Source organism: Cetorhinus maximus, chromosome 23, assembly GCF_964194155.1.
Source record: "Cetorhinus maximus chromosome 23, sCetMax3.hap1.1, whole genome shotgun sequence".
NCBI lineage: Eukaryota > Metazoa > Chordata > Chondrichthyes > Lamniformes > Cetorhinidae > Cetorhinus > Cetorhinus maximus.
Genome location: NC_135901.1, coordinates 29,233,590 through 29,259,115, shown reverse-complemented (window position 1 = coordinate 29,259,115; position 25,526 = coordinate 29,233,590). Strand labels below are relative to the sequence as shown.

Sequence of the window (25,526 nt, the reverse complement as noted above, 5' to 3'; positions counted from 1 at the left end):
ACAGGGCCTTGGTGAGACCACATTTCAAGTACTGTGTACAATTTTAGTCTCCTTATTTAAGAAATGACATAATTGCATCCAAAGCAGTTCAGAGAAGGTTCACTCGCCTGATTCCTGGAATGAGGGGGTTATCCTCTGAGGAAAGGTTGGACAGGTTAGGCCTGTATCCATTGGAGTTCAGAAGAATGAGAGATGATCTTATTGCAACTTATAAGATCCTGAGGGGACTTGACAGGGTGGATGCTGAAAGGCTGTTTCCCCTTGTTGGAGAGAAGAGACAGAGAGGACACAGTTTAAAAATGTGTCTCCCATTTAAGACGGAGATGAGGAGAAATTTGTTCTCTCGGGGGGTTCCGAACCTGTGGAACTCTCTTTCCCAGGGAGCGGTGGAGGCTGGGTCACTGAATAGTTTTAAGGCTGAGTTTGATAGATTCTTGATTGACAAGGGAGTCAAAGGGTTTCGAGGGTGGGAAGGAAAGTGGATTGAGGCCACAAGCAGATCAGCCATGATCTTATTGAATGGTGGAGCAGGCCTGAGGGGCCGAATGGCCTACTCCTGCTCCTAATTTGTATGTATGTAACCCTTTAACCCCTTTTCCAAACTCCGAAATGATTCACAGTGATAACCCTTATTGGTGACAGCGGTTAGATTTTATTCAGTATGAATAAGACCTGACACATGCTCATGTCTGAGCAGTAGTATCAAAGTGCAGCAGCATTACCATGACACTCTGGGTAGAAGCACCATCTCCACGTAAATGCTCCCTGCTCTGCCCCAGATGCCATGGCATCAGTCAATGCAATATGTAAAACCTCTACAAATCTCTGTGCTCGGGGAATCCTTTCTGATACTTTTTTACATCACAAAGTCTATGGAGACTGATTTAACCCAATCATTGCCGAGCTAACATTTGAACGGACCAATTACAAAATCTGTCATTGAACCATCTGTACCCGCCCAAGCCACGTCAAACTCTCAAACAATTGGCTTCCCACGCTCCGTCCCCGGTACAGGGAGTCAGCATTCCCATGCCAAGCAGTGAAAACATGGTGGCCTTGACACCCAGCTGTCGTCTCGGATTAAGGCACTCTTGTTTTCTCTGTCCTCTGGGAGCTGTTCATCTCCCTATTCCCACATAGCAAGTCATCTGTTGTCAGTTCTGCCAGATTTCTGCTGAAGTTTGGCCCCTTTTGCACCTTTCGGATCAATAAAACATTTGATCAATGAAGACCCAAACCACAATTTCCCATCCTGTCACCTGTCAATCATCCTCACCCAGAGAGTAATCACAACAGGAATAAAAACAGGAGAAGTGTAACAATCAAATTAAAAATAAATGCACAGCCAGTCATAGTTTTTAATTTAGTGTTCACTAATTAGCAAAAAAACCTGAAGTAGGAGGTCCCCCAGGATTCTTACAGTCCACACCTTGAGGAGGAGGAGAACTCTCTCTCTGATCCCTCACTCAATTTCACTCCGTTATTTTCCAGTTCTGTTCTGCCTTGCCTGGGGTAACATCTGCTCGATCTTTTCTCCTGAAGGAGCGCCGTGAGTTTGAGGTTACTAGTACAAAAGGACATATGCTTCAAGCAACAGATCAAGCATGGATGTAAAAGATTCTCCAGTTCTCTCCTTACCCCTGTCCAACTTTTGGACAGTTCTCACTCAGTCTTATTTCTCCCAAGCCCTTAATTGCCCCATCCCAAATTTTTTATCACTTTTACTTCAATTTTACTCACTTTGTGACCATGACCAGTGTGTTTAATTCTATCCTGACTATTTTAAAGTCAATTTCTCTCTGGAGTGTGTGTCAGTGCCTTCATGATGTCAAAATGTTCTCTCATTCCTCTGGCCACATTAACCATTTGATGTCATGCTGTTTGTCAAGTAGCTGTGTATGTTTCGGACCCATCCCTCAGTGCATTTCACCAGGAATTTCCCAGTATTATTTGGTTAACATGTAATGATTCACATCTGCACACTCGCACCAGTCTCCCAATAGCATGCTTCACATTCTTGCCATTCAGGCCATCTTATCAAAAGGTCAAAGTGGGTGTCTGTCTCGAGATCATCACTTATCTCTCCCAACATGGTCCTGATATTTCAGGCAGTGGCCAGGCTCTCAAATGTGCTTTACTTTTAAAAAATAAGTTCACAGGCAAAGGATACAAATATAGGCAAGAGAAAGTGATCAGCTTATTCATTTCACCTATAATTTCACTGGAATGTAGGCGGATACCAAGTTGATATATTCCACTGAACGAAACCCAAGATGAGTTATGCTGATTCCTTTACCGCCCAGTACAATATTTTTAGAATATCTTGAAACAGAAATTAAACATTCCCATTGCATTTCAGTTATTAACATATTCTGTTTGTATGTCCTTTTTTAAACGACAAACTGGGGTTATTCTCCTTGGAGCAAAGGAGGTTGAGGGGGGATTTGATGGAGGTGTACAAGATGATAACAGGTTTAGATAAGGTGGATAAAGAAAAGCTGTTCCCGTTAGCTGATGGCTCAAGACGAGGGGACACAGAATGATGTTTCTCGGCAGGAGATGCAGGGAGGAGGTGAGGAAGCACATTTCTACACAGTGAGTGGTAATGAGCTGGAACTCACTGTCTGAGGATTGAGGATGGTGGAATTGGATAAGATGAATGATTTCAAAGGGAAATTGGATGGGCACCTACAAGGAATAAACTCTCACGGATAGGGTAATAGAACGAGGCAATTGGGCTGACTGCTTTCCTCTACAGAGTCGGCATTCACTCGATGGGCTGAATGGCCTACTCCTCTCCCCTCATGACTTTGTGATCGAAAAAGCGAAATTTCAGCTGCTCCAGTCTCTCCAACTAACTGAAGTCCCTCATCCCTGGTGCCATTCTTGTAAATCTCCTCTGCACCCTCTCTAAGAACTTCACATCTTTCCCAAAGTGTAGAGCCCAGATATATGGTTCCATTCTAGAGAGAAAATGGTGGAAATGGAAATAGTGCTGTTCCTCCAGTTTGCGTTGAGCTTCACTGGAACAATGCAGCAAGCCAAGGACAAACATGTGGGCATGTCACTTGCCATTTCACTCCACCCTGCTCTCATGCCCACATGTCTGTCCTTGGCTTGCTGCATTGTTCCACTGAAGCTCAACGCAAACTGGAGGAACAGCACCTCATCTTCCGACTAGGCACTTTACAGCCTTCTGGACTGAATATTGAGTTCAACAATTTTAGATCTTGAACTCTCTGCTCCATCCCCACCACCTTTCCGTTTCTTCCCCCTCCTTTTTGTTTTTTTCCAATAATTTATATAGATTTTTCTTTTCCCACCTAGTTCCATTATTTTTAAATGTATTTCCACCCATTGTGTATCTATACCTTTTATGTCCTTTTAGTATTATTTCACCCCACCCCCACTAGAGCTATCTGTACCTTTCTTGTTCTCTTGTTCTGCTCTCTTAATTAGCACATTCCTTTAGATAATATCATCACCGTCAACACCTCTTTGTCCTTTTGTCTGTGACACCTTTTGGTTATCTCCTCCTACCACTGCCTGCTTGTCCCAACAACAGCGCCCCCCCCCCAACTTAAACCAGCTTATATTTCACCCCTTTCCTATTTTTACTTAGTTCTGTTGAAGGGTCATGAGGACTCGAAACGTCAACTGTGCTCTTCTCCGCCGATGCTGCCAGACCTGCTGAGTTTTTCCAGGTATTTCTGTTTCTGTTTTTGAAATGGAAGGTGGGTGAGGTGTGGAGTGCTCTGCCCCGCACATGCGCAGCTTCCCCTCTCCTTGGACTTGCGCAGTCCCGGGCCGCCCGCCCACGGGACGGAGAGAGCGGTTTCCCCAGCGCGGGGGATTGTGGGATCTACGGCCGCCATTACTCATCCGGAGCCCATTCTCCAAACTCCTGGGACTGGGATGGAAAGTGGGGGTGGGGGGCGCAGTGATCCCACCCTGACACAAAGTAGATGTGAGTAGTCACTGGATTTGATTGTGATGCTCCCTTCGCAAAACAATTTGTTAACTTCAGGCGTAAAGGTTTAGACACCTGGGTGACATATTGGGCAGGGCAACAGGTGAATTAGGGTTACAATCAATAGGGAGGAGGGACTGTATGGCGTGTGGGGGAGGTGAATTTTAACAGCACAGAAGGAGGCCTTTCGGCCCATCGTGTCTGCACCAGCTCTCCAAATGAGTATCATGACCTAGTGCCATTGCTCTGCCTTTTCCCCATATCCCTGTGCATTGTTACAGTCAATAAGGAGTGAGTGTTGTTGTGGTGTTGGGGGGAAGTGCAGAGATTTATAGTTTGAGAGGGAGAAGAATGTCCTGTGAGAACTGGAATCAACAGTCCTGGTTTTCCACCCTTTACTTCTGTAATCTTTTCTAATCTCCGTTTACAGGGCATTAATAGGGAGGATTTTTAGACAGGAAATGCAAACCAAACATCACGTCACGATCTGATAGCATCGCTCAACTTATCAGAGCCTGACTATTATCAGCCTTTGAATGCAGAACGAAAAATTATTTGTCTATCTACTGAAAAGTTTTCAGCTATCAGTGTGAGGCTTCAACTATAACCCGACAGGAGATGAACTATATAAGAATGGCAGTGGGAGAGCTGCAAACTCAACCGTGCAGTCACAGTGGGGAGAAGCCATTCACCTGCTCCATGTGTGGGAAGGGATTTGTTTGCTCATGCACCCTGCTTAGTCACTGACTCGTTCACACTGTGGAGAGGCCCTTTGCTCGCTCCCAGTGTGTGAAGAGGTTCAGGGATTCCTCTCACCTGCTGGGACACCACGAGAGGCCAGTCACCTGCTCTGAATATTGGAAGGGATTCACTCATTCATTGAGCTTGATAACATATCAATGAGCTCACTCCGGAGAGAGACCAGTCACCTGATTCAACTCAGAAGGGATTCACTCAGTCAGCTAAGCTGCTGGCAAACCAGTGAATTCACACTGGGGAGAGACATTTAAATGTTCCATGTGTAGGAAGGAATTCAGCCAATCCTCGAGCCTGTTGATACACCAGTGAGTTCACATCAGGAAAAGGCTGTTTGAAAGTTCACTCGCTCGTCCCATCTCCTGACACACCAGTGAGTTCATGTTTCACTGCAGGGGTTGGATTCTGCTGTTATTGCTGCTGCTAATCACATCCAGGACTGAGCCATGTTAATTCTGACAGTTGGGGTCTGTTTCTGCTGATGTGAATAATCCCTGTAACTGGGCTGGAGTTTAATATTCTGCGTAAATGACAAATAAATCAGCTTTGTTTGGACACAGTTTGTCAAGTCCTGGTGTCACTGAGATAAGAAAAGATGGCTTTTCAGCAGAGTCTAAAAGGAGGGGATAGAAGTGAAGGGGTTAAGGGAGGGAATTCCAGAATTTAGGAACCTGCCAGCTAAAGTCTGAAAGAGTGTGAGCCCTGGATTATGGGGGACTCGAATCTCTGGAGTGGGGACTTGAACCCATGACCTTCAGACTCAGAGGCTAGAGTATGGGATGGACTGAGCCCTGGTGTTCGGGGAAGTGATGTGAAGTCTCAGTTGCCTCATCCTTTCTCTGTCCTTTGCCCCATTCCAGGATCAGCAGATCGAGCTGAGAACCTGGGCAACAATTAAAAGGGGCAAGAAGAAAGTTAAGAGAATAAACTTATTCACCCAGAGAGTGGTGAGAATGTGGCTCTCGCTCCCACGGTGGGTGGGTGAGGTGAATAGAATAGATGTCTGTAAGGGGAAGCTGGATAAACACATGAAGGAGAAAGAAACAGAAGTGGTGGGACTCGATGAAATAAATTGGGAGGAGGCTCCCCATTTTCAGCATTTTTAACTTAGGTGAGGAGTTTTGAACATTTGAATCACTTTCAAGGTTACGTTCCGGCTGTTAATGTGCAAACAGCACATGGATATTGGAATAGCTGGAAATCAGAGGATAGTGGGTAAAGAGCAGGAAACAGCCAAGATAAACCCGACCCAGAATGCAGCAGGATAGGCTGAATTAGGAGATGCTGAGCTCCAGGGGGTTTGAAGACCCGGCAATAAAAGAGGCTTGTATATTCACTGACCCGGAGGTAAAGGGGTTTGTGTATAAACTGGCCCGGAGATAAAGGGACTTGTGTACATGTTGACCCGGAGATAAAGGGGCTTGTGTATACACTGACCGGAGATAAAAGGACTTGTGCACACACTGACCGGAGATAAAGGGGCTTGTGTATATGCTGACCCAGAGATAAAGGGGCTTGTGTACACAATGACCCAGGGATAAAGGGTCTTGTGTATGCACCAACCTGGAAATAAAAGGGCCTAACACTAACCCTAATCCCTAACCCCTAACCTTAACCCTAAACCTAACCATACCCCTAAACCTAACAATACCACTAAGCCTAAACACAACCGTAAACCTAACCCTAGGCCTAACCCTAACCCTAAACATAAACCTAAACATAACCCTAAACCTAACCTTAACCATAAACCTAATTCCTAACAATAAACCAAACCCTAAACTTAACTCTAACCCGAACCCTCACTATAAACCTAACCATAACCCAAAACCTAACCGTAATCCTAATCCTAACCCTATCCACAACCCTGAACCTAAACCTAGCCATGACCGAGTCCTAACCCTAAACCTAACCATAACCCTAAACCTTACCATGAACCAAACCATAACACCAACCATAACCCTAAACCTAGCCTAACTGTAACGCTAATTCTAACCGTAAACCTAACCCTAACCCTAGCCCTAAACCAAACCATAACCCTAAACCTAACCATGAATGTAACTATAACCCCAACCCTAACCCTAAACCTAACACTAAACCTAACCGTAACCCTAAACCTAACCATAACCCTAACCCTAAACCTAACCATAGCCCTAAACCTAACCCTAAAGCTAACCATAACCCTACCCTTAACCATAACCCTAAACAAAACCCGACCCCTAACCTTAACCCTAAACCTAGCCATAACCCTAAACCTTACCATAACCCTAAACTTAACTCTAAACCTAACCATAATGCCTAACCTAACCATAACACTAACCCTAACCCTAAACCCAACACTAACCCTAACCCGGAATATACACTAACCTGTAAATAAACCTAATGCTAACCGGGGATCCCAGAACTTCTCCTGAATCACGTGGTGCCTTGTAGATTGTGGACAGACTTTGCAGATTCAGCACCTTCCAAATCCGTGACCCCTCCCACCTGGAAGGACAAGAGCAGCAGATGCATGGGAACACGACCACCTGCAAGTTCCCCTCCAAGCCACTCACCATCCGGACTCGGAACCATATCACCATTCCTTCACTGTCACCGGGTCAAAACCCTGGAACACACTTTCCAATATTTCCCCACATTATGCTCCATCTGCAAATGTTCTCCCACTCACTTAACCTGCCTATATCTTTTTGCAGACTCTCTAGCTCCTCTGGACAATTTACAAGGTCCCTCAAACAGCAACGTGATAATGACCAGATGATAAGTTTTTGTGATGTTGATTGAGGGATAAATGTAGACCCGGACACCGAAGAGAACTGTCCTGCTCTTATTCCAGAATAATGAAGTGGGATATTTTACATCCACCCGAGCAGGCAAATGAGACCTCGGTGTAGCATCTCACCTGAAAGACGGCACATCCAACATGGCAGCACTCCCTTAGTACTGCACTGGAGGGTCAGATGTGAGTTTTGTGCTCAACCCCTGATTGGGGGCATGTGCTCAGAAGCCTGGGACTCAGAGGCAGGAGTGTTACCCACTGAGCCCAGACTGACAATGAGGTGAAGAGGAGTGGGAGGAGGCATGTGGAGAACAAAAAACATCACAGACCAGGTGGCCCGATTGGTCTGGTCCTTTGATGTTAATTCTGTGTAATTTCAATAAGTAGAACATTTCAGACACGGATTAGTTGATTTCACACGAAAGATTTGTTTGGGTGTGATGCTGAAAGGGACCTGTTTTATTGTAAAATAATGTCTGCTGAGAGTCTCTGAATGAATGAGGAGAGATCACACGCAGCAGTTCTTAAAGAGACACTGCTCACTCAGCAAATCAGCAATCCCAACTTATGCCACATCAAGGACATGACATAGGGTATTCAATCAAAGCTGATTCATTCCACTTACATCCAGAATAATAAACTCCAGCTCAGTTACAGGGGTCCTTAACATGAGCAAAGTAAACCCCCTAATTCCCCTCCCCTGAAGGTGCTGACTCTAGGCCTCAGTTTCACACTCACCTGTTGCCCTCCCCGATCTTTCACCCAGGTGTCTGAATCTTTACACCTGAAGTTAACAAACTGTTTTGCTAAGCGGACGTCACAATCAAATCCAGTGACTACTCACATGTACTTTGTGTCAGGGTGGGGTCACTGTGCCCCCCAACCCCACTTTCAATCCCTGTCCCAGGAGTTTGGAGACTGGGCTCCATATGAGTAATGGGGGCCGAAGCTCCCACAATCGCCCGCGCTGGGGAAACCACTCTATCCGCCGCGCGGGCGGGCGGCCGGGGACTGGGCATGTGCCGAGTCTGCCGCACAGCTTTTCCCATGTCCGCGCGCCTGGTCTGCAGACTGGAACCGGAGGACGTCGCCGCGGAGCAGACTGATTCCTATTGGCTGATTCAGGCAGGTTTCCATTGTGGACGTCACAATGCGGAAATTGGACAATGAGCTTCAGATTAAAACTTCCTCCTGTGTCCAACATCTGTGAGGAAATCAATGTTTCCCCCTTTCCATTTCTTTTCTCATTCTGGGGGAAATTGTTGACTTGCAGGAACTGAAGGGAAAGGAAGTGAATCCAGGGAGGGTGCAGACTCTGGAAAGGTTGGCCCAGGTCTCTCTCTCTCCCTTAAAGACATTGACATCCTTTGCTCCCTCAGATTGACACGTTTATTTGTCTGGCTAAAAGGATGGTCTCTTTCCTTATGTTCACAATTAAAGGGGTGGTTTCCCCAGGAGATGGTTGACATTGAAGGGGACAATTTCAGGGTGATTAACTGTCCTGTGTTTTCAGGGATTGCTCCTTATTTTGCCTTTTGTCCCGTATTTCTAGGACAGCCTGTGGGAAACTGATCCCAGGAGTCTCCAGGGTGAGTTTGAGTGATTCGAGTGGGATGGCAAGTGAGTGAGTCAGCCAAGCAGAGAGATGATGATGTTGCGATTGAACAAGATAAGTTGTAAGTTTTAGTTGATTTTAAACCCCACCACCGCTCCCACTATTATTGTCTCTAGACCCCTCCTCCCCATCACCTCTCATATTGAAACACAAACACCTGCCCTCAACCCTCCCTCATGGTCACCAGCATTCCACCACCACCCTCCCCTGGTCCCAAGGTTGAAGTGTCCCTTATTTTATTTCATAGGAGTGCTGCCCCCTGGACAATACAGTAATAGAGAGCTTCGAGATGTCTAATGTTGTGATAGGGGTCATTTTAGCATGTTATTTATGGTTCTGTAATTACGTTCATTTATTCTTGTTTCTAGTTTTGCTGAAAAAAGAGACATGTCAAAGCTTTTCATCCTGCACTCATCAGGACACTTCGCAAGAATATCTGTACCTATCAGAGTCCACTTGCCAACCAATCAGCGCTCTCTTCACAGACAGTATAAATTGTTGTTTTCCCCTTATATTTGTCTTTTTGCAAAGTGTCCTGATGAGTGCAAAATGAAAAGCTTCAACATGTCTCTTTTTTCAGCAATATTCAAGTTCTGTACTACCAAATGACTATTTCTAATTTTGTAATATAGTACTGCAACTATGTTATATATTTCTAGTCATACATTCATTAAAAACACAGAAGGAGCCCATTTGGCAACTCGAGCCCATTCCGACTCTCTGGAGAGTAATCCAGTAAGTCCCATTCCCCCTCTATATCCCCATTCCTGTGCAAGCTTATTTCCTTCAAGTGCCCTTCCAATTTCATTTTGAAATCATTGATCATTTCTGCTTTCATCACCCTCGTAGGCAGTGAGTTCCAAGTAATCACAACTCGCTGCTGAAATACAGTTCTCCCTCACACCCCATGTGTCTCTGATCATGTAATAGAGTACTGTACATTTTAAGAACAGTATGATTGGATATATACTGGGTACATTAGATTTAGAATGGAGAGAGTGTAGCAGAGTGAGAATACAGGGAATGTGTGTGAGATGGAGATTTACAGCTTTTGGGGAACAAGAGAGGAAAGAGTGTGTTGTAGAAACTAGAATTGCTGTTCTGAATTTATATTCAGGACTGACAATAATGATTTTTGTAAACTCCTTTTACAGGATATTATAAGTAGAGGATTTGCAGACGGAAATCTCAAACTAAACTCCACGTCTTGATCTGACAGAATCACTCAATTCACCGGGACCTGAATATTATTGGCCTTTGAATCTAGAAGGAGAAATGTTTGTCTGTTCTGCCTTCTTCGAAAGGTTTTAAATATCACTGTGACTGGAAAAGCACCGAGACACACACACCTGAGTGAGAGTGTTCCAGTGCACTGACTGTGGAAAGAGCTTTAACCAGTTACACAGCCTGAAAGAAACATCGCACCATTCACAGTGAGGAGAGACATTATACACGTTCTGTGTGTGGACAAGGCTTCAGCTGATTTTCGGACCTGGAGACACACAAGGACACCCGCACCATGGAGACCGTGGAGATGTGGGAACTGTGGGAAGGGATTCAAATACCCATCTCAGCTGGAAGCTCATCGACGCAGTCACACTGGGGAAAGGCCATTCATCTGTTCTGTTTGTGGGATGGGATTCACTCATTCATCCACCCTGCGGAGGCACCAGCAAATTCACACTGGGAAGTGGCCATTTGCCTGCTCTGAGTGTGGGAACAGATTCAGACAGTTATCCAGCCTGCAGTCACACCAGCAATTTCACACTGGGGAGAAGATGCCATTCACCTGCTCTGTGTGTGCGAAAGGATTCGCCCACTCATCCAACCTGCTGAAACACCAGCGAATTCACACTGGGGAGAGGCCGTTCACCTGCTCTGAATGTGGGAAGGGATTCAGTAATTCATCCGATCTGCAGAAACACAAGCGAGTTCACACCAGGGAGAGGCCGTTCTCCTGCAATGAGTGTAGGAAGGGATTCAGTAACTCATTCAACCTTCTGCGACACCAGCGAGTACACACTGGGGCAAGGCCATTCGCCTGCTCCGAGTGTGGGAAGGGATTCAGTCACTTATCCAACCTGCAGACACACGAGCGAATTCACGTCAGGGAGAGGCCGTTCACCTCTGAGTGTGGGAAGAGATTCCGTAATTCATCAGACCTGCAGAAACACAAGCGAGTTCACACTGGGGAGAGGCCATTCACCTGTTCTGAATGTGGGAAGGGATCCAGTAACTCATCCGACCTTCAGAAACACATGCGAATTCACACAAAGAGGCCATTAACCTGCTCTGAGTGTGGGAAGGGATTCACTCAGTCATCCAAACTGCGGATACACCAGCGAGTTCACATCAGGGAGAAGCCGTTCACCTGCTCTGAGTGTGGGAAGGGATTCAATGATTCATCAGACCTGCATAAGCACAAGGGAGTTCATACTGGGGAGAGGCCGTACACCTGCTCTGACTGTGGGAAGGGATTCAGTGATTCATCAGACCTGCAAAAACACAAGGGAGTTCACAATAGGGAGAGTCTGTTCACCTGCTTTCAGTGTAGGAAGGGATTCAGTGATTCATCCAACATGCTGCGACATGAACAAATTCACACTGGGGAGAGGCTGTTCACCTGCTCTGAGTGTGGGAAGGGATTCACTCATTCACCCCACTTGCTAAGACACTAGCGAGTTCACAAGTGATTACCGGGGCTGGATTCTGCTGTTATTGCTGCTGTTAATCACATCCAGGACTGAACCACGTTCATTCTGACACTTGGTGAAGTGGGAGGATCGGTGGGTTTCTTTCTGCTGGACTGGCCGGTCTCACGACTTTGCTTCCAGTGGGCTGATGCTCTTTGAGACTGGGAGTGCACATTTCCACCGAAATGATCCACAAAAGCTGATGAAGGACATTTATTTTATCCTGGACAGTACATAGTGTTTTTCCTACCACTACTGGATCTAAAATAAGTTCAAGAAGTTTAGGAAAACTCAGCAGCTCTGGCGGCATCTGTGAAGAGAGAGAAACAGAGTTAACGTTTCGAGTCCAATATGACTCTTCCTCAGAATTTCAGAGAGGGAGAAATGTGATGGGTTTGATGCTGTTGAGAAAGGGGGGGAGGGTCAGGTAGAACAAAAGGGAAAGTCAGGGATTGGTTAGAGGGCAGGTGAGATTAAATAACGAAAATGTCATGGAACAAAAGACAAAGGGAGAGGTAATGGTTGTAGTAAAGAAACAAAGCATTGGTCCAGAGTAAGTGTTAATGGCAGAATAAAGGACAGCTCTGTCTGAAAGCAAAAACATGAAAACAAGATGCAGACTGGCACTTGATAAAAAAAGACTCAAAATGGAGGACTGAGTTGACGGTCTGAAGTTGTTGAACTCAATGTTGAGCCCAGGAGGCTGTAAAGTGCCTCATCGGAGGATGAGATGCTGTTCGTCCAGCTTGTGTTGGGTTTCTCGGGAACATTGCAGCAGGCCGAGGACAGAAATGTGAGCATGAAAGCAAGGTAGTGAATTATAATGGCAGCAACTGGAAGGTCAGGGTCATGCTTGTGGACTGAGCGGAGGTGTTCCACAAAGAGGGCAGCGAACAGGGGACAGATGAATTAAAGAGAAACCATTTGGGTCCAGAACATTGTGCACATCCTTTTACTCTGATTGTCTTTGATCCTCAAATAATTTTCTGTTTTTTATATGTTTATGTTATGTTTTATTAATAAACTTTTATCAGTAAAAATATTTGATTTTTCTGGATTTTTCATGATTAGATTTCTACATTCTAGGGAAAGTGGGTGAGAGGGGTTGGCAGGCACTTTAGCAGAGAGTGAGTGCATCTAAGGTAATTGGCAATTTGTAGGGCCAAGGGGAAAAACCAGAGCAGTTGGATGAATCAGAGTCCTTTCAAAGAGATGGCAGGGGCACAATGGGCTGAATAGACTCCTTCTGCCTGTGAATCTGAGCCTCCTGCTTTTGTGCAGGTTAAAAGGGACAGATTTCATTTCAGCCTCTTCCCTGTATGTGTATTTAAAGAGACGGGTTTCTGTTCAGCTCTGAGTGACCGATATAACAATGTCCCCACTCCTCTGTATATTTAAACATGGAACAAAGCCTTGCATGGCCGATTAAAGTGAACAGCCTTCCTGTAGCTCTCTCTGGACGCAGCAAAAAAGTGTTTGACTGCTTAACAATAGCGGGGTCCCCTGGAAATAATTCAAACACCTCAACAAAAACAACCAGCATTTATGTGGCACCTTTAAACATCCCAGGGAGCTTCACAGGAGCGATTACCAAGCAGAAGTTGACACTGAGCCACATTAAGAGATATTAGCTCAGATGACCAGTAGCTTGATCAGAGAGGCAGGTTGAAGGAGTGTTCAGAAGGAGCAAAAAAGATCGAGGGGCAGAGAGGTTTAGGGAGGGAATTCCAAAGCGTGGGGCCCAGGCAGCTGATGACACGGCCCCCACTGGTTCTGCAATTGGAACTGGGGATTGTGAAGAGGCCAGAATTAGTGGAGCTCAGATATCACGGAAGGTTGTAGGGATGGAGAAGATTACAGAGATGGGGAGAGTGAGAGAGACCACGTGGTGATTCGAAAAAAAGGAGGCCGTGGAAGGATTTGAAAAGAATGAGCCAGAATTTAGCTCAATCAAAATCCCATTCACTTTTACAGAGGTAAATTGGGCCCAAGGAGGAGAATTTTAAAATGGAGGCATTGCTTGAGTGGGAGCCAATGTCGGTCAGTGAGCACAGTGGGTGATAGGTGAACGGGACTGAGTTTGAGTTGGGAGAAGGGCAGCAGAGTTTCTCTATTGAAGAAAACTGGTCCCGTTCTGTACATTTCCCATCACACCGCTTACGTCTAAGATCAAGCTGACATCATCGCATTCCATTGGTATTGCGCAATCTGCTGATGTCATCACAATCTATTGTGATAATGTCATAAGATGACATCAGCTTGTTTGTGATTCCACAATCAGCTGACACCAGACTATAGGCTTCATTGGGAGTGTGGGATTAGCTGATGGCTGCACATTGCTTTATCATTGTGCAGTGAGCAGAAACGATCGTTTGTAAACAGAATTTTAACTCCATGTACAGAATTGATCTTCAGATCTGGAAAATGATCTGGATCTGGAACATTTACCACTAAAATTAACAAATTTACTCATGCAAATGTATGTGACTTTTTCGACAACAGTTTATCATTGTTTACAATAAATTGTTGTGGAGAAAAAAAAACATTGGGTGAAATAATCTCCCAATGTTAACAAACGCTTTTAAAATTTCGAGTATTTCTGAAAAACGAGACATGCTGTTGAAGTTTTTTGTCTTGCATTCATCAGGACAGATGCAAGAACACCAAATGTCAAAGGGAACAACAATTGATACTGAGTGAGAAACAGGGTGTTGATTGGTTGGCACATGGACTCTGATTGGTTGAGGGGTTGCCATGGGGAATGCACCAGGGAATAATTGTCCACCAAGCTTTTGTTTAATTGAAAGGTGAAATGCCTGGACAAATTCCTTTTGCTTGCAGAGGACCGGGCTCTGCATACAAATACAAAAGATTCCAAGATCTGGATCTGGTTCGCATCGTCACCAAACGTAATAATTTCTTCCTTGGGCCATACCATATTTGTATACTATGCTTGTTCAAATCCAACCATTAGTTTTTGAGATGTATTAAAGACAGACAATCAAGGATGAAAACATGCTCTGTATATGCAAAGCAGAAAAATATTAATGTATTTATTAACAGCGTCCATCTGCACATCCAACAATCTGTTCTGAAAACTCTGCTCACATTTTGACAGATGTGACAAATTCCACCCCAGCAGCAGAGACAATCCACAACATTTGAAAACAATCAACATTTGAAATAAAGCAAACTACAACAATCAAAAAGAAAAGGTCGATTCTCCCGATCTCCCAATGTGAACGGATCCCTTCAAAAATTCCAGGATTCGGATCTTCACCAAAAACAAATCAGTTCTTCCATGGGCCATATCCTGTCGGCGGACTGAGTTTTGTTAAAATCCATCCATTAGTTTGGGAGATAAATTGTTTACATACAAACAGAATAACAGGGGTGAAAACATTACCTCCACCCATCTTCAGTGGCAGAGGTACTTTCAGTACATTGAGCAGCCCCGATATCTATTCTCAGCAAGCATTGCACAGGGGGAAAACGGCTGGATTCTCAGACCAGCAAGTCAAGGCACCCTCTTTAAATGGCCACTTGCCACAACGTATTCAGTGGCCTCTGAAGGGAAGCAAAACCTATTGAATCAGATAGAACAGCCAAACATTTCTCCTTCTAAATTCAAAGGCCAACGATGTTCAGGTCCTGGTGAATCGAGTGACTCTGTCAGATCTTGACATGATGTTTGGTTTGAGATTTCTGTCTACAAATCCTCTCCTTCTGATATCCTGTAATAGGAGTTTACAAAAGTCATCACTGTCAGTTCAGAACCGACAATTCTCGTTTCTATGGAACATTCTTTCCTCTCTCATTCCCCAAAAGCTGTAAATCTCCATCCCACACACCCTCCCTCCATTCTCATTCTAATGCCGAATGGGCTCCTTCTGTGCCGTGATGAGTCTATGACTGGAAATATATTACGTAGCTAATGTACTATTTTACAGGACTAGAAATAATAATAAATGTACTTTATTACAGAACCATAAATAATATACCTAATATGTACCTTATAACAACACTAGACATATCTCTGTTCTTACAAGCCCTGTAGAGGCCGATAACCTTAAATTAAACAAATTTCCAAACAACCCCAATGGAATAAACTGAAGGACAAGGTTTCACTTTTTAAAAGTGACAAATCAAAGTTACTGTAACAATCAAACTAAAACCAACATAAATGAAGCATGCGTTAAGAGGCAAATAGTATTTGAACAGACAGGATAAATTTGACTTTTAACAGCTGATACAATAAAAACAGGTTCCACAAAATCCCCAGCATTTCCCCCCCTCAGCACTAATTCCAGTTACAGAGTCCCACACCTCTCTGTATTTCCCAGGGGGAGGGGAAAGAAAGTGTTTTACTCACAGATGTTGGACACAGGAGGAAGTGTTAGTCTGTGTGAAACTAAAAACAAAAGCTGTACTGTTTAAAATCAAACTGGGAAGAAAATGAAGGGAAGACATTTTGCCAAGTCCCCTCCCCTCCCCCACTCCCTCAGCTGGCAGCCCAGCATGCAGGCGCAGAGAGCGCTGCTGAGCCGAGCTGTCCAGAGCAGGCGCAGTGCGGCTGCTGCCAGCGGTCACTCTGCATCTTTTTTTGGACCAGCCAGCCACCATAGAAAGGGGAGGGGGAGTTTTCCAAGTGGCTTCTGGCTCTGGCTGGGGCTGTCAGCCGGTTGCCTGGAAACCTTGGCTCGAGGAGGTGGAGGGGGAACAATGGATGAGGGTGGGTCTGGCTAGGCCAGCATTTATTGCCTGTGCTTAAATGGTGATGAGCCACCTTCTTGAACTGCTGCAGTCACCTGGTTTAGGTGCAACCACAGTGCTGTTAGGGAGGGAGTTTCAGAATTTTAATGCAGCGACAGTGAAGGAACGACGATTTATTCACAGAGTGAAACAGTACAGGTATATACCTCCTGACTCCATTCCACCCTATGTCAGTAAGTGTGGCTTCATCTGCTCTTTTAAAGGAAACTAAATCAATGAAATAAACTGATAAAAGGTAGTGACAGCCCCTGGTGGGACACTGTGACATAAACAAACCTTTAATTTAATTCTGCAAGTTTCCTTTTAAAGTGTGGTACCCGGTGCTGACGATGCACTCCAGCCCCCGCGGTGCACACTGGTCACGGAAGACCTCGATCTTATGAGGAGAGATTGAGGAAAGTGGGCCTGTAATCTATAGAACTTCGAGGACTGAGCGGCGATCTCACTGAAACTGAAGAAGGGTCATAGGGAAACGTTAACTCTGTTTCTCTCTCCACAGATGCTGTCAGACCTGCTGAGCTTTTTTCCAGCATTTTCTGTTTTTATTGGAGCCAATCGATACTTGGTTTAAATTTATTCGCAGAATGAAACATTACAGGTATATACCTCCTGACTCCATTCCACTCCATGTCAGTTAAGTGTCTCTTTATACTCTTTTGAGGAAAACAAAAACAACCAATGAACACAAAGAATAAATGAAGAAATTAACCAAATTGTTTCCCCATGATAACAAATAAAATGAGAACCAATTGACAAATCAACAGAAAGGTCAAATTAACAAATTAACAAATTAAAGAGGGTAGTCCCTTAAAGGGACACTGTAACTAAAAGCAAAAATCACAAAGGAAACTTGTCCAATTCAAATCAAAATGTGGTTCTGGGGGGTGGTAATGATGCACCCCGCGGTGCCCACCAGTCACAGAAGGCCTCCAGCGTGGCAGCGGACACCGCGCGCTCCCTCTCCAGGGACACCCGGCTGTGAACATAGCCGGGGAAGATGGGCAGACAGTCGGGATGGACGACCCCCTCGACCACCCGCTGCCGGGACCTGTTAATGGCCAGCTTGGCCAGGCCCAGGAGCAGGCTTACAAGGAGGTCCTCCTCCCTCTTCACCCCCCCCACTCCGCACCAGGTGCCCAAAGATCAGGATTGTTGAGCTGAAGTGCAACCAAAAATTAAGAAAAAGCCCCTTAAGAAAACTGAAAAGGGGCTGTGATAATCGACTACGACTAACACAGACGTGGTCCACGGGCTCCACCAGGCTGTAAAAAACACAGGCATCTTGGGAGTCTGTGAACCACCTTAACCTACGGTTGTCTGGGACTGCTGCGTGCAACACACTCCACCCCAGGTCCCCGATGGAAAGGGGAAGGACCCCACGTAGAGAGCCCCCCACACTGAGGACCTCCGCCCCCCCCAAATGGTAAGAGAGCACACCAAGGCGTGTCTGGCTGGCGGGCGAAGACAAGGAGGTGAATGGTGTGCAGCAGCAGCCCAGACAGGAAACCCCTCCGTGCCGAGCTACAAGGCACGGAGTGCATTTCCACGAGGCAGCTCAGGCTGTGGGGCCCAGGCTCCCGAGGGAGGGTTCGGGGCTTGGGGCCAATGTGGAATTCCGTCCGAGCAGGGGTACGCTCAGACGGGAACCACCGAGCACCTGAGTGTCCTCTAAGCCACGTGTGCCGTCGGGGCTGAACACCACTGTTTGAAGCTGCTGGATGACATCGGCCGCGAGCTGGACACCCACTGACGCGCAATGCACCAGTTCAAAGGTCATCCAACCCACTCCTCCCCCACCCAGCAAATAGAGGGGGGGAGGGTTCTGGAGAAGGGATACATAGGCTAACAAAGCAAAAGGATGTGGCAGCATTGCAGGGCAGCTATTTATGCAATGATTCCCAGAGTGTGACAGGAAGAACAGAGTGTACAAACATAAAAAACAGCAGCAAATATGGTCAAAGGGGGAAAAAATGACTAAAAAGGCAAAATTAATGACTCTTTACTTAAATGCACGTAGTGTTCAGAACAAGATAAATGAATTAACAACACAAATAGAGGTTAATGGATATGATCTTATAGCCATTACGGAGACGTTGTTACAAGGAGATCAAATCTGGGAAGTAAATATTCAGGAGTATGTTACTTTTCGAAAGGACAGGCAGGAAGGAAAGGGTGGTGGGGTAGCTTTGTACAAGAGTGAATAAGTACGAGAGCAAGAAATGATCTCGGATTTTAAGATGTAAAATCCATAAGGGTGGAGGTAAGAAATAGCAAGGGGAAGAAGACACTGGTGGGAGTGGTCTATAGTCCCCCTAACAGTAGCTATGCTGTAGGGTAGAGAATAAATCAGGAGATAATGAAGGCATGTAAAAAAGGCAGTACACTAATCATGGGTGACTTTAATCTTCATGTAGATTGGGAAAATCAAATTGGCCGAGGTAGCCACGAGCAGAATTTCGTCAGGACAGTTTCCGAGAACAATATGTTGTGAATCAAACCAGGGATCAGGCTATTTTTGATGTAGTAATGGGTAATGAGGCAGGTTTAATAAATGATCTCAGAATAAAAGATCCCCTCGGAAACAATGACGATAACATGGTAGAATTTAGCATTCAGTTTGAGAGTGAGAAACTTGGATCGGAAACAACTGTGCTAAACTTAAATAAGGGTATTTACAAAGGAATGAGGGCAGAGTTGGCTGGAGTGGACTGGGGAAGGAGTTTAGCAGAAAAGATGGTTGATGAACAATGGCAGACGTTTAAGAAAATAGTTCATGACTCATAACAAAGATACATCCCAGTGAGGAAGAAGGATTCTAGGAAGGGGATAAACCAACCATGGTTAACCAAGGCAGTTCATGGTAGTATCAAATTGAAAGAAAAAATGTACAATGTGGCAAAGATTAGTGGTAAGCCAGAAGACTGGGAAAGTTTTAAAAACCAACAAAAGATTACCAAAAAAAAGAGGGAGAAAATAAATTTTGTGGGTAAACTAGCAAGTAACATAAAGATGGACAGTAAGAGCTTCTTTAAGTATATAAAAAGGAAGAGAGAGGGAAAAGTGAACAGAGGCCCTTTAGAGAATGAGGCTGCGGAAATAATAATGGGGAACCAGGAAATGGCAGAGGATTTGAAATCATACTTTGCCTCAGTCTTCACGGTAGAAGACACTAACAGCATTCCAAAAATACTAAATTATCAAGGGGCAAAGCCGGTTGCGGGGGCAGTGGTGGGGGGGGGGGGGGGGGGGGGGGGGCAGTGTTTGGGGGAAATAAATTCAAAACCTATCACTAGAGAAAAAGTACTAGGGGAACTAATGGGGCTAAAGGCCGATAAGTCCCCTGGACCTGATGAGTTGCATCCTAGGATATTAAAGGAAGTAGCTGCAGAGATAGTGGATGCAGTGGTAGTGATCTTCCAAGAGTTCTCAGATTCTGGGAAAGTCCCAAAGGATTAGAAAATTGACAATGTAACACCCTTATTCAAAATGGGAGGGAGACAAAAAAAAGGTAACCATAGGCCAGTTAGCTTAACATCTGTCATTGGGAAAATATTAGAGTCTATTATAAAGGATGTAATAGCAGAGCATTTAGAAATACATTATATAATCAGGCAGAGTTAGCATGGCTTCATGAAGGGGAAATTATGCCTGACAAATTTATTTGAATTCTTTGAAGAGCTAACAAGCAGGATAGATAAAGGGGAGCCAGTAGATGTGATATATTTGGATTTCCAAAAGATATTTGATAAGGTGCCGCACATAAGGCTAATTAATAAGATAAGAGCCCATGCTGTTGGCATGGATAGAGGATTAGGTAACTAATAGAAGACAGAGAGTTGGGGTAAGGGGGGCATTTTCAGGATGGCAACTTGTAACTAATGGAGCGCCAAAGGGATTGGTGCCACAATTATTTACAACATATATTAATGAGTTGGATGAGGGAAGTGAATGTATTATCGCCAAGTTTGCAGATGACACAAAAATAGGTGGGAAGGCAATTGGTGAGGATGACACAAAGAGTCTACAGAGGGATATAGACAGGTTAGGTGAGTGGGCAAAAACTTGGCAGATGGAATATATTGTGGGAAAATGTGAGCTTATACACTTTGTCAGGAAGAATAGAGGAGTTGAATATTATTTAAACGTAGAAAGACAACAGAAAGTTGCAGCACAGAGGGATTTGGGGGTCCTTATGCATGAATCACAAAAAGCTTACATACAAGATCAACAGTTAATAGGGAAGGCAAATGGAATGTTGGCCTTTATTTCAAAGGGAATGGAGTATAAAAATAGGGAAGTCTTACTGAAACAATAAAAGGCACTAGTTAGACCACACCTAGAATACTGTGAACAGTTTTTGGTCCCCTTATCTAAGGAAAGATATACTGGCATGGGATTCAGTCCAGGGAATCACTAGGTTGATTCCGGGTATGGAGCGATTTTCTTATGAGGCGAGGTTGAGTCGGTTGGGCCTGTACTCATTGGAGTTTAGAAGAATGAGAGGTGATCTTATTGAAACATATAAGATTCTTAGGGGGCTTGACAGGGTAGATGCTGAGAGGTTGTTTCCCTTTGCGGGAGAGTCTAGGACTAGATGGCACAATCTCAGAAGAAGGGGTCGTCCATTTAAGACAGAGATGAGGAGGAATTTCTTTTCTCAGAGGGTAGTCAATCTGTGGAATTCTTTACCACAGAGGGCTGTAGAGGCTGGGTCATTAAGTATATTCAAGGCTGAGATAGACAGGTTTTTAATCAGTAAGGGAATCAAGGGTTATGGGGGAAAAGGCGGGAAAGTGCAGTTGAGGATTATCAGATCAGCCATGATCTCATTGAAATGCGGAGCAGACCCGATGGGCCGAATGGCCTACTTCTGCTTCTACGTCTTAGGTCTCCAATTAGTGTGGCTTTATACTCTTTTGATTAAACCAATTAAACTAAATTAACAAATCAGGAACAAAGTGAAAAGCAGCCCCTTAAAGGGATAGTGCAAAAAGAAAAACTAATCTTAAAGGAAACTTACAACCTCAAATTAAAATGTGATTCGAGAGGTCAATAAAGCACCCCAGTCCCCACTGTGCCCACTGGGCACAGAAGGCCTCGATGGTGCCAGCAGACATTGCGTCTCCCTCTCCAGGGACACCAGGCCACAAACGTAGCCGTGAAAAAGGGGCAGACAGGCTGGACGACCCCCTTGATCGCCCGCTGCCTGGACCTGTTGATGACCACCTTGGCCAGGCCCAGCAGCAGGATTATGAGGAGCTCCTCCTCCCTCCTCACCCCCCTCCACAGCGCACGAGTGTCGCTTTATAGGTGCTCAAGTAAGTATCTAATCAATGCCCTCCACCTGTATATGCTTAACCTCAATTAATACCAACAGTCTGAACATAAGGCTCTCTAATCGGGGTGACTGCCAGGGTGTCTCAGTTGGTTGGATGACTCAGTGAATCCCTTTCCACACTCACAGCAGGTAAACAGCCTCTCTCCTCCATGTGTACTTGCCTATGCTTCTACAACCTGGATGAATCTGCGCATCCCTTCCCAAACTCGGAGCAGGTGAACGGCCTCTCCACAGTGTGAACTCGCTCATGTCTCCCGAGGCTGGAGAAATCCCCGAATCCCTTCCCACACTTGGAGCAGGTGAACGGCCTTTCTCCACTGTGAACTCGCTGGTGTGTCAGCAGATTGGTTGACCGAGTAAATCGTTTTCCACACACGGAGCAGGGGAATGGTCTCTCTCCAGTGTGAACCACCTGGTGTCGCAGCAGGGTTGATAACTGAGTGAATCCCTTCCCACACAAGGAACAGGTGAATGGTCTCTCCCCAGTGTGAACTCTCTCGTGCGCCAGCAGGTTGGATGAATGACTGAATCCCTTCCCACACTCAGAGCAGGTGAACGGCCTCTCCCCGGTGTGAACTTGCTGATGTGTCTGGAGGTGAGATGGCCGAGTGAATCCTTTCCCACACTCAGAGCAGGTGAATGGCATCTTCCCAGTGTGAACTCGCTGGTGATTCTGCAGGGCAGATGAATTAGTGAATCCCTTCCCACACTCAGAGCAGGTGAACAGCTTCTCCCTGGCATGTATTCGCTGGTGTCTCCACAGGTTGGATGAAAGAGTGAATCCCTTTCCACAAAGGAAACATTGGAATGACCTCACCCCACTATGAACTCGCTGGTGTCTCGCGAGGCTGGATGAATCGCCGAATCCCTTCCCACACACAGAGCAGGTGAATGGCCTTTCCCCAGTGTGAACTCGCTGGTGTGTCAGCAGACTGGATGATCTAGTAAATCCCTTCCCACATTCAGAGCAGGTGAACGGCCTTTCCCCGGTGTGAACTCGCTGGTGTGTCAGCAGACTGGATGATCTAGTAAATCCCTTACCACATTCAGAGCAGGTGAATGGTCTTCCTCCAGTGTGAACTGCCTGGTGTCGCAGTAGGGTTGATAACTGAGTGAATCCCTTCCCACAAATGGAGCAGGTGAATGGACCCTCCCCGGTATGAACCTGCTCGTGCGCCACCAAGTTGGATGAGTGAGTGAATCCCTTCCCACACTCGGAGCAGGTGAACGGCCTCTCCCCGGTGTGACTGCGTCGATGTGTTTCGAGTTCAGACGGGGCTTTGAATCCCTTCCCGCAGTCCCCACATTTCCAGGGTTTCTCCATGGTGCGCGTGTCCTTGTGTCTCTTTAGGTTCTACAATCAAATGAAGCCTTGTCCACACAGAACATGTGCACGGTCGCTCCTCACTGTGGATGGTGAAGCTTTTTCAGGCTGTGTAACTGGTTAAAAGCTCTTTCCACAGTCAGTGCACTGGATACACTCTCACTCAGGTGTCACAATGTCTTTAAGAGAAAGAGAGGCCTGGGCCAACCTTTCCAGAGTCTGCACCCTCCCTCGATTCATTTCCTTTCCCTTCAGTTCCTGCAAGTCAACAATTTCCCCCAGAATGAGAAAAGAAATGGAAAGGGGGAAACATTGATTTCCTCACAGATGTTGCCCAGAGGAGGAAGTTTCAGTCTGAAGCTCATTGTCCAACTTCCGCGTTGTGACGTCCACAATTGAACCCTGCCTGAATCAGCCAATCGGAATCACTCTGCTCCGCGGTGACGTCCTCTGGTTCCAGCCTGCAGGCCAGCCGCGCGGCCACGGGAGCCCCGCCCCCACCCATAGATCCCCCTCCCCCTCAACTTCCTCGAGCCAAGGTTTCCAGGCAACCGGCTGACGGCTCCGGCCAGAGCGAGAAGCCGCTCGGAGAACTCGGGAGAGGGGAAGCTGCGCATGTGCGGGGGAGAGCCCGCTCTTTCCCTTCATGCTGAGGAGTTGACCAATGGGGAAAGTTGGAGGACCGGAAGGACTCTGGTCCTCCAGCCAATCAGAGCGCGGGTTTTGTGAAAATGAAGATTGAGCTTCACACAGACTAAAACTTCCTCCTATGTCCAACATCTGTGAGTAAAACACTTTCTTTTCTCCCCCTTTCCATCTCTTTTCTCATTTTGGGGGAAAATTGTTGACTTGCAGGAACTGAAGGGAAAGGAAATGAATCAATTTAAATAAGAATCAGCATTTGTTTTGAAAATGCTTCTGAGTTTTTTAGACCCCAAGGGGATCAATGTTGGGTCCCTGGTATCTGACCGGGTGGGGGGGAGGGGCATCAGACGTGGCCTCAGTGCCACAGGAGGCAAAGCCGGGGTTCCTGCTCCTCACGGTGATCCCCCGGCTGGGAGGGAGCCTGGGGTCGTATTCATCAAGAATGTGCCCCCCTCACGTCGGTCCCGGAGGGTCAATCGGCAAATGGTGTAGCCAACGTGCAGCTAGTGCCAGGGTGGGAAGGGTCGTCTCTGAGAGGCTGTTTCCCCCGGCTGGGGAATCTAGAACACGGGGGCACAGCCTTAGGATAAGGGGCCGATCATTTCAGACTGAGATGAGGAGAAATTTCTTCAGTCAGAGGCTTGTGAATCTTTGGAATTCTCTTATCCATCTGGTTCACCAATGCCTTTCAGGGAAGGAAATCTGCCACCTTCACCTGGTCTGACCCACATGTCACTCTGGACCCATGGTGATGTGTACGATCCTTAACTGTCCTCAGAAATGGCCGAGCAAGACACTCAGTTGGACCAAACCGCTACAGAAAAGTCGCACCTGATGGACTTCAGAGGCTCACAAGGTGGCTCAGCCCCAACTTCTCAAGGGCAACTTCGGAGGGGCAACTACTATCGGCCTTGCCAGTCACACCTACATTACATGAAAGGATAATAAAAATCCCAGAGTGTTGTGGGTGCTCAGTCGCTGAGTATATTCATGCGAGAGAATGATAGGTTTTTGAATATTATAGGATGAATGGATTTGGGGACAGTGCAGGTCAGGCATGATCATACTGAATGACAGAATAGGCTCGAGGGGCTGAATGGCTTCCTCCTGCTTCCGTTTCTTATGTTCTGATGTTACCAGGATCATCAGAAGAGAATGGGAATAATTAACACGTCAAGTAATCACTGAGGACAGAAAGAGGGAGGGCAGCGAGTGTGGGTGGGTGGGTGGGGAGGATTTACAGAGGAGATGGGCGAACAATCGAATCCAATCAAGAATTATCTGTTCTGAATTTCTATTCTGTACTCACAGTGATGACTTTTATAAACTCCTTTTACAGGACATTAGAAGGGAAGGATTTACAGACAGAAATTTCAAATGAAATGTGACGTCAGGATCTGATAGAATCACTCAATTCATCGGGACCTGAATATCATCGGCCTTTGAATCTAGAAGGAGAAATGTTCGTCTGTTCCGTCTCCTTCAAAAGATTTTAAACATAAGTGTCACTGGAAAAGCACCGAGACACACACACCCGAGTGAGAGTATTCCAGTTCACTGACTGTGGAAAGAGCTTTAACCAGTTTCACAGACTGAAAAACATCGCACCATTCACAGTGAGGCAAGACCATACACG

The 25,526-nt window shown here is 45.9% G+C and overlaps 3 protein-coding genes across 5 annotated transcripts in view; 1 reads left to right on the top strand and 2 right to left on the bottom strand.

Annotated features, from left to right (window-relative positions):
• The window catches only part of LOC144697950 (uncharacterized), a 103,811-nt gene extending 80,157 nt beyond the window's left edge, over positions 1 to 23,654 (bottom strand). The window contains exon 1 of the mRNA XM_078569905.1: positions 22,098 to 23,654. Coding sequence (XP_078426031.1) covers positions 22,098 to 23,245 — 1,148 coding nt within the window. The 5' untranslated portion in view covers positions 23,246 to 23,654. The remainder of the gene's footprint in view (positions 1 to 22,097) is intronic.
• Positions 1 to 25,526, top strand: part of LOC144697178 (uncharacterized) — a 685,261-nt gene that overhangs the window by 409,011 nt on the left and 250,724 nt on the right. The gene's annotated exons all lie outside the window — the stretch shown is intronic.
• LOC144697082 (uncharacterized) overlaps positions 1 to 25,526 on the bottom strand; it is a 303,267-nt gene that overhangs the window by 182,813 nt on the left and 94,928 nt on the right. The window lies entirely within an intron of this gene.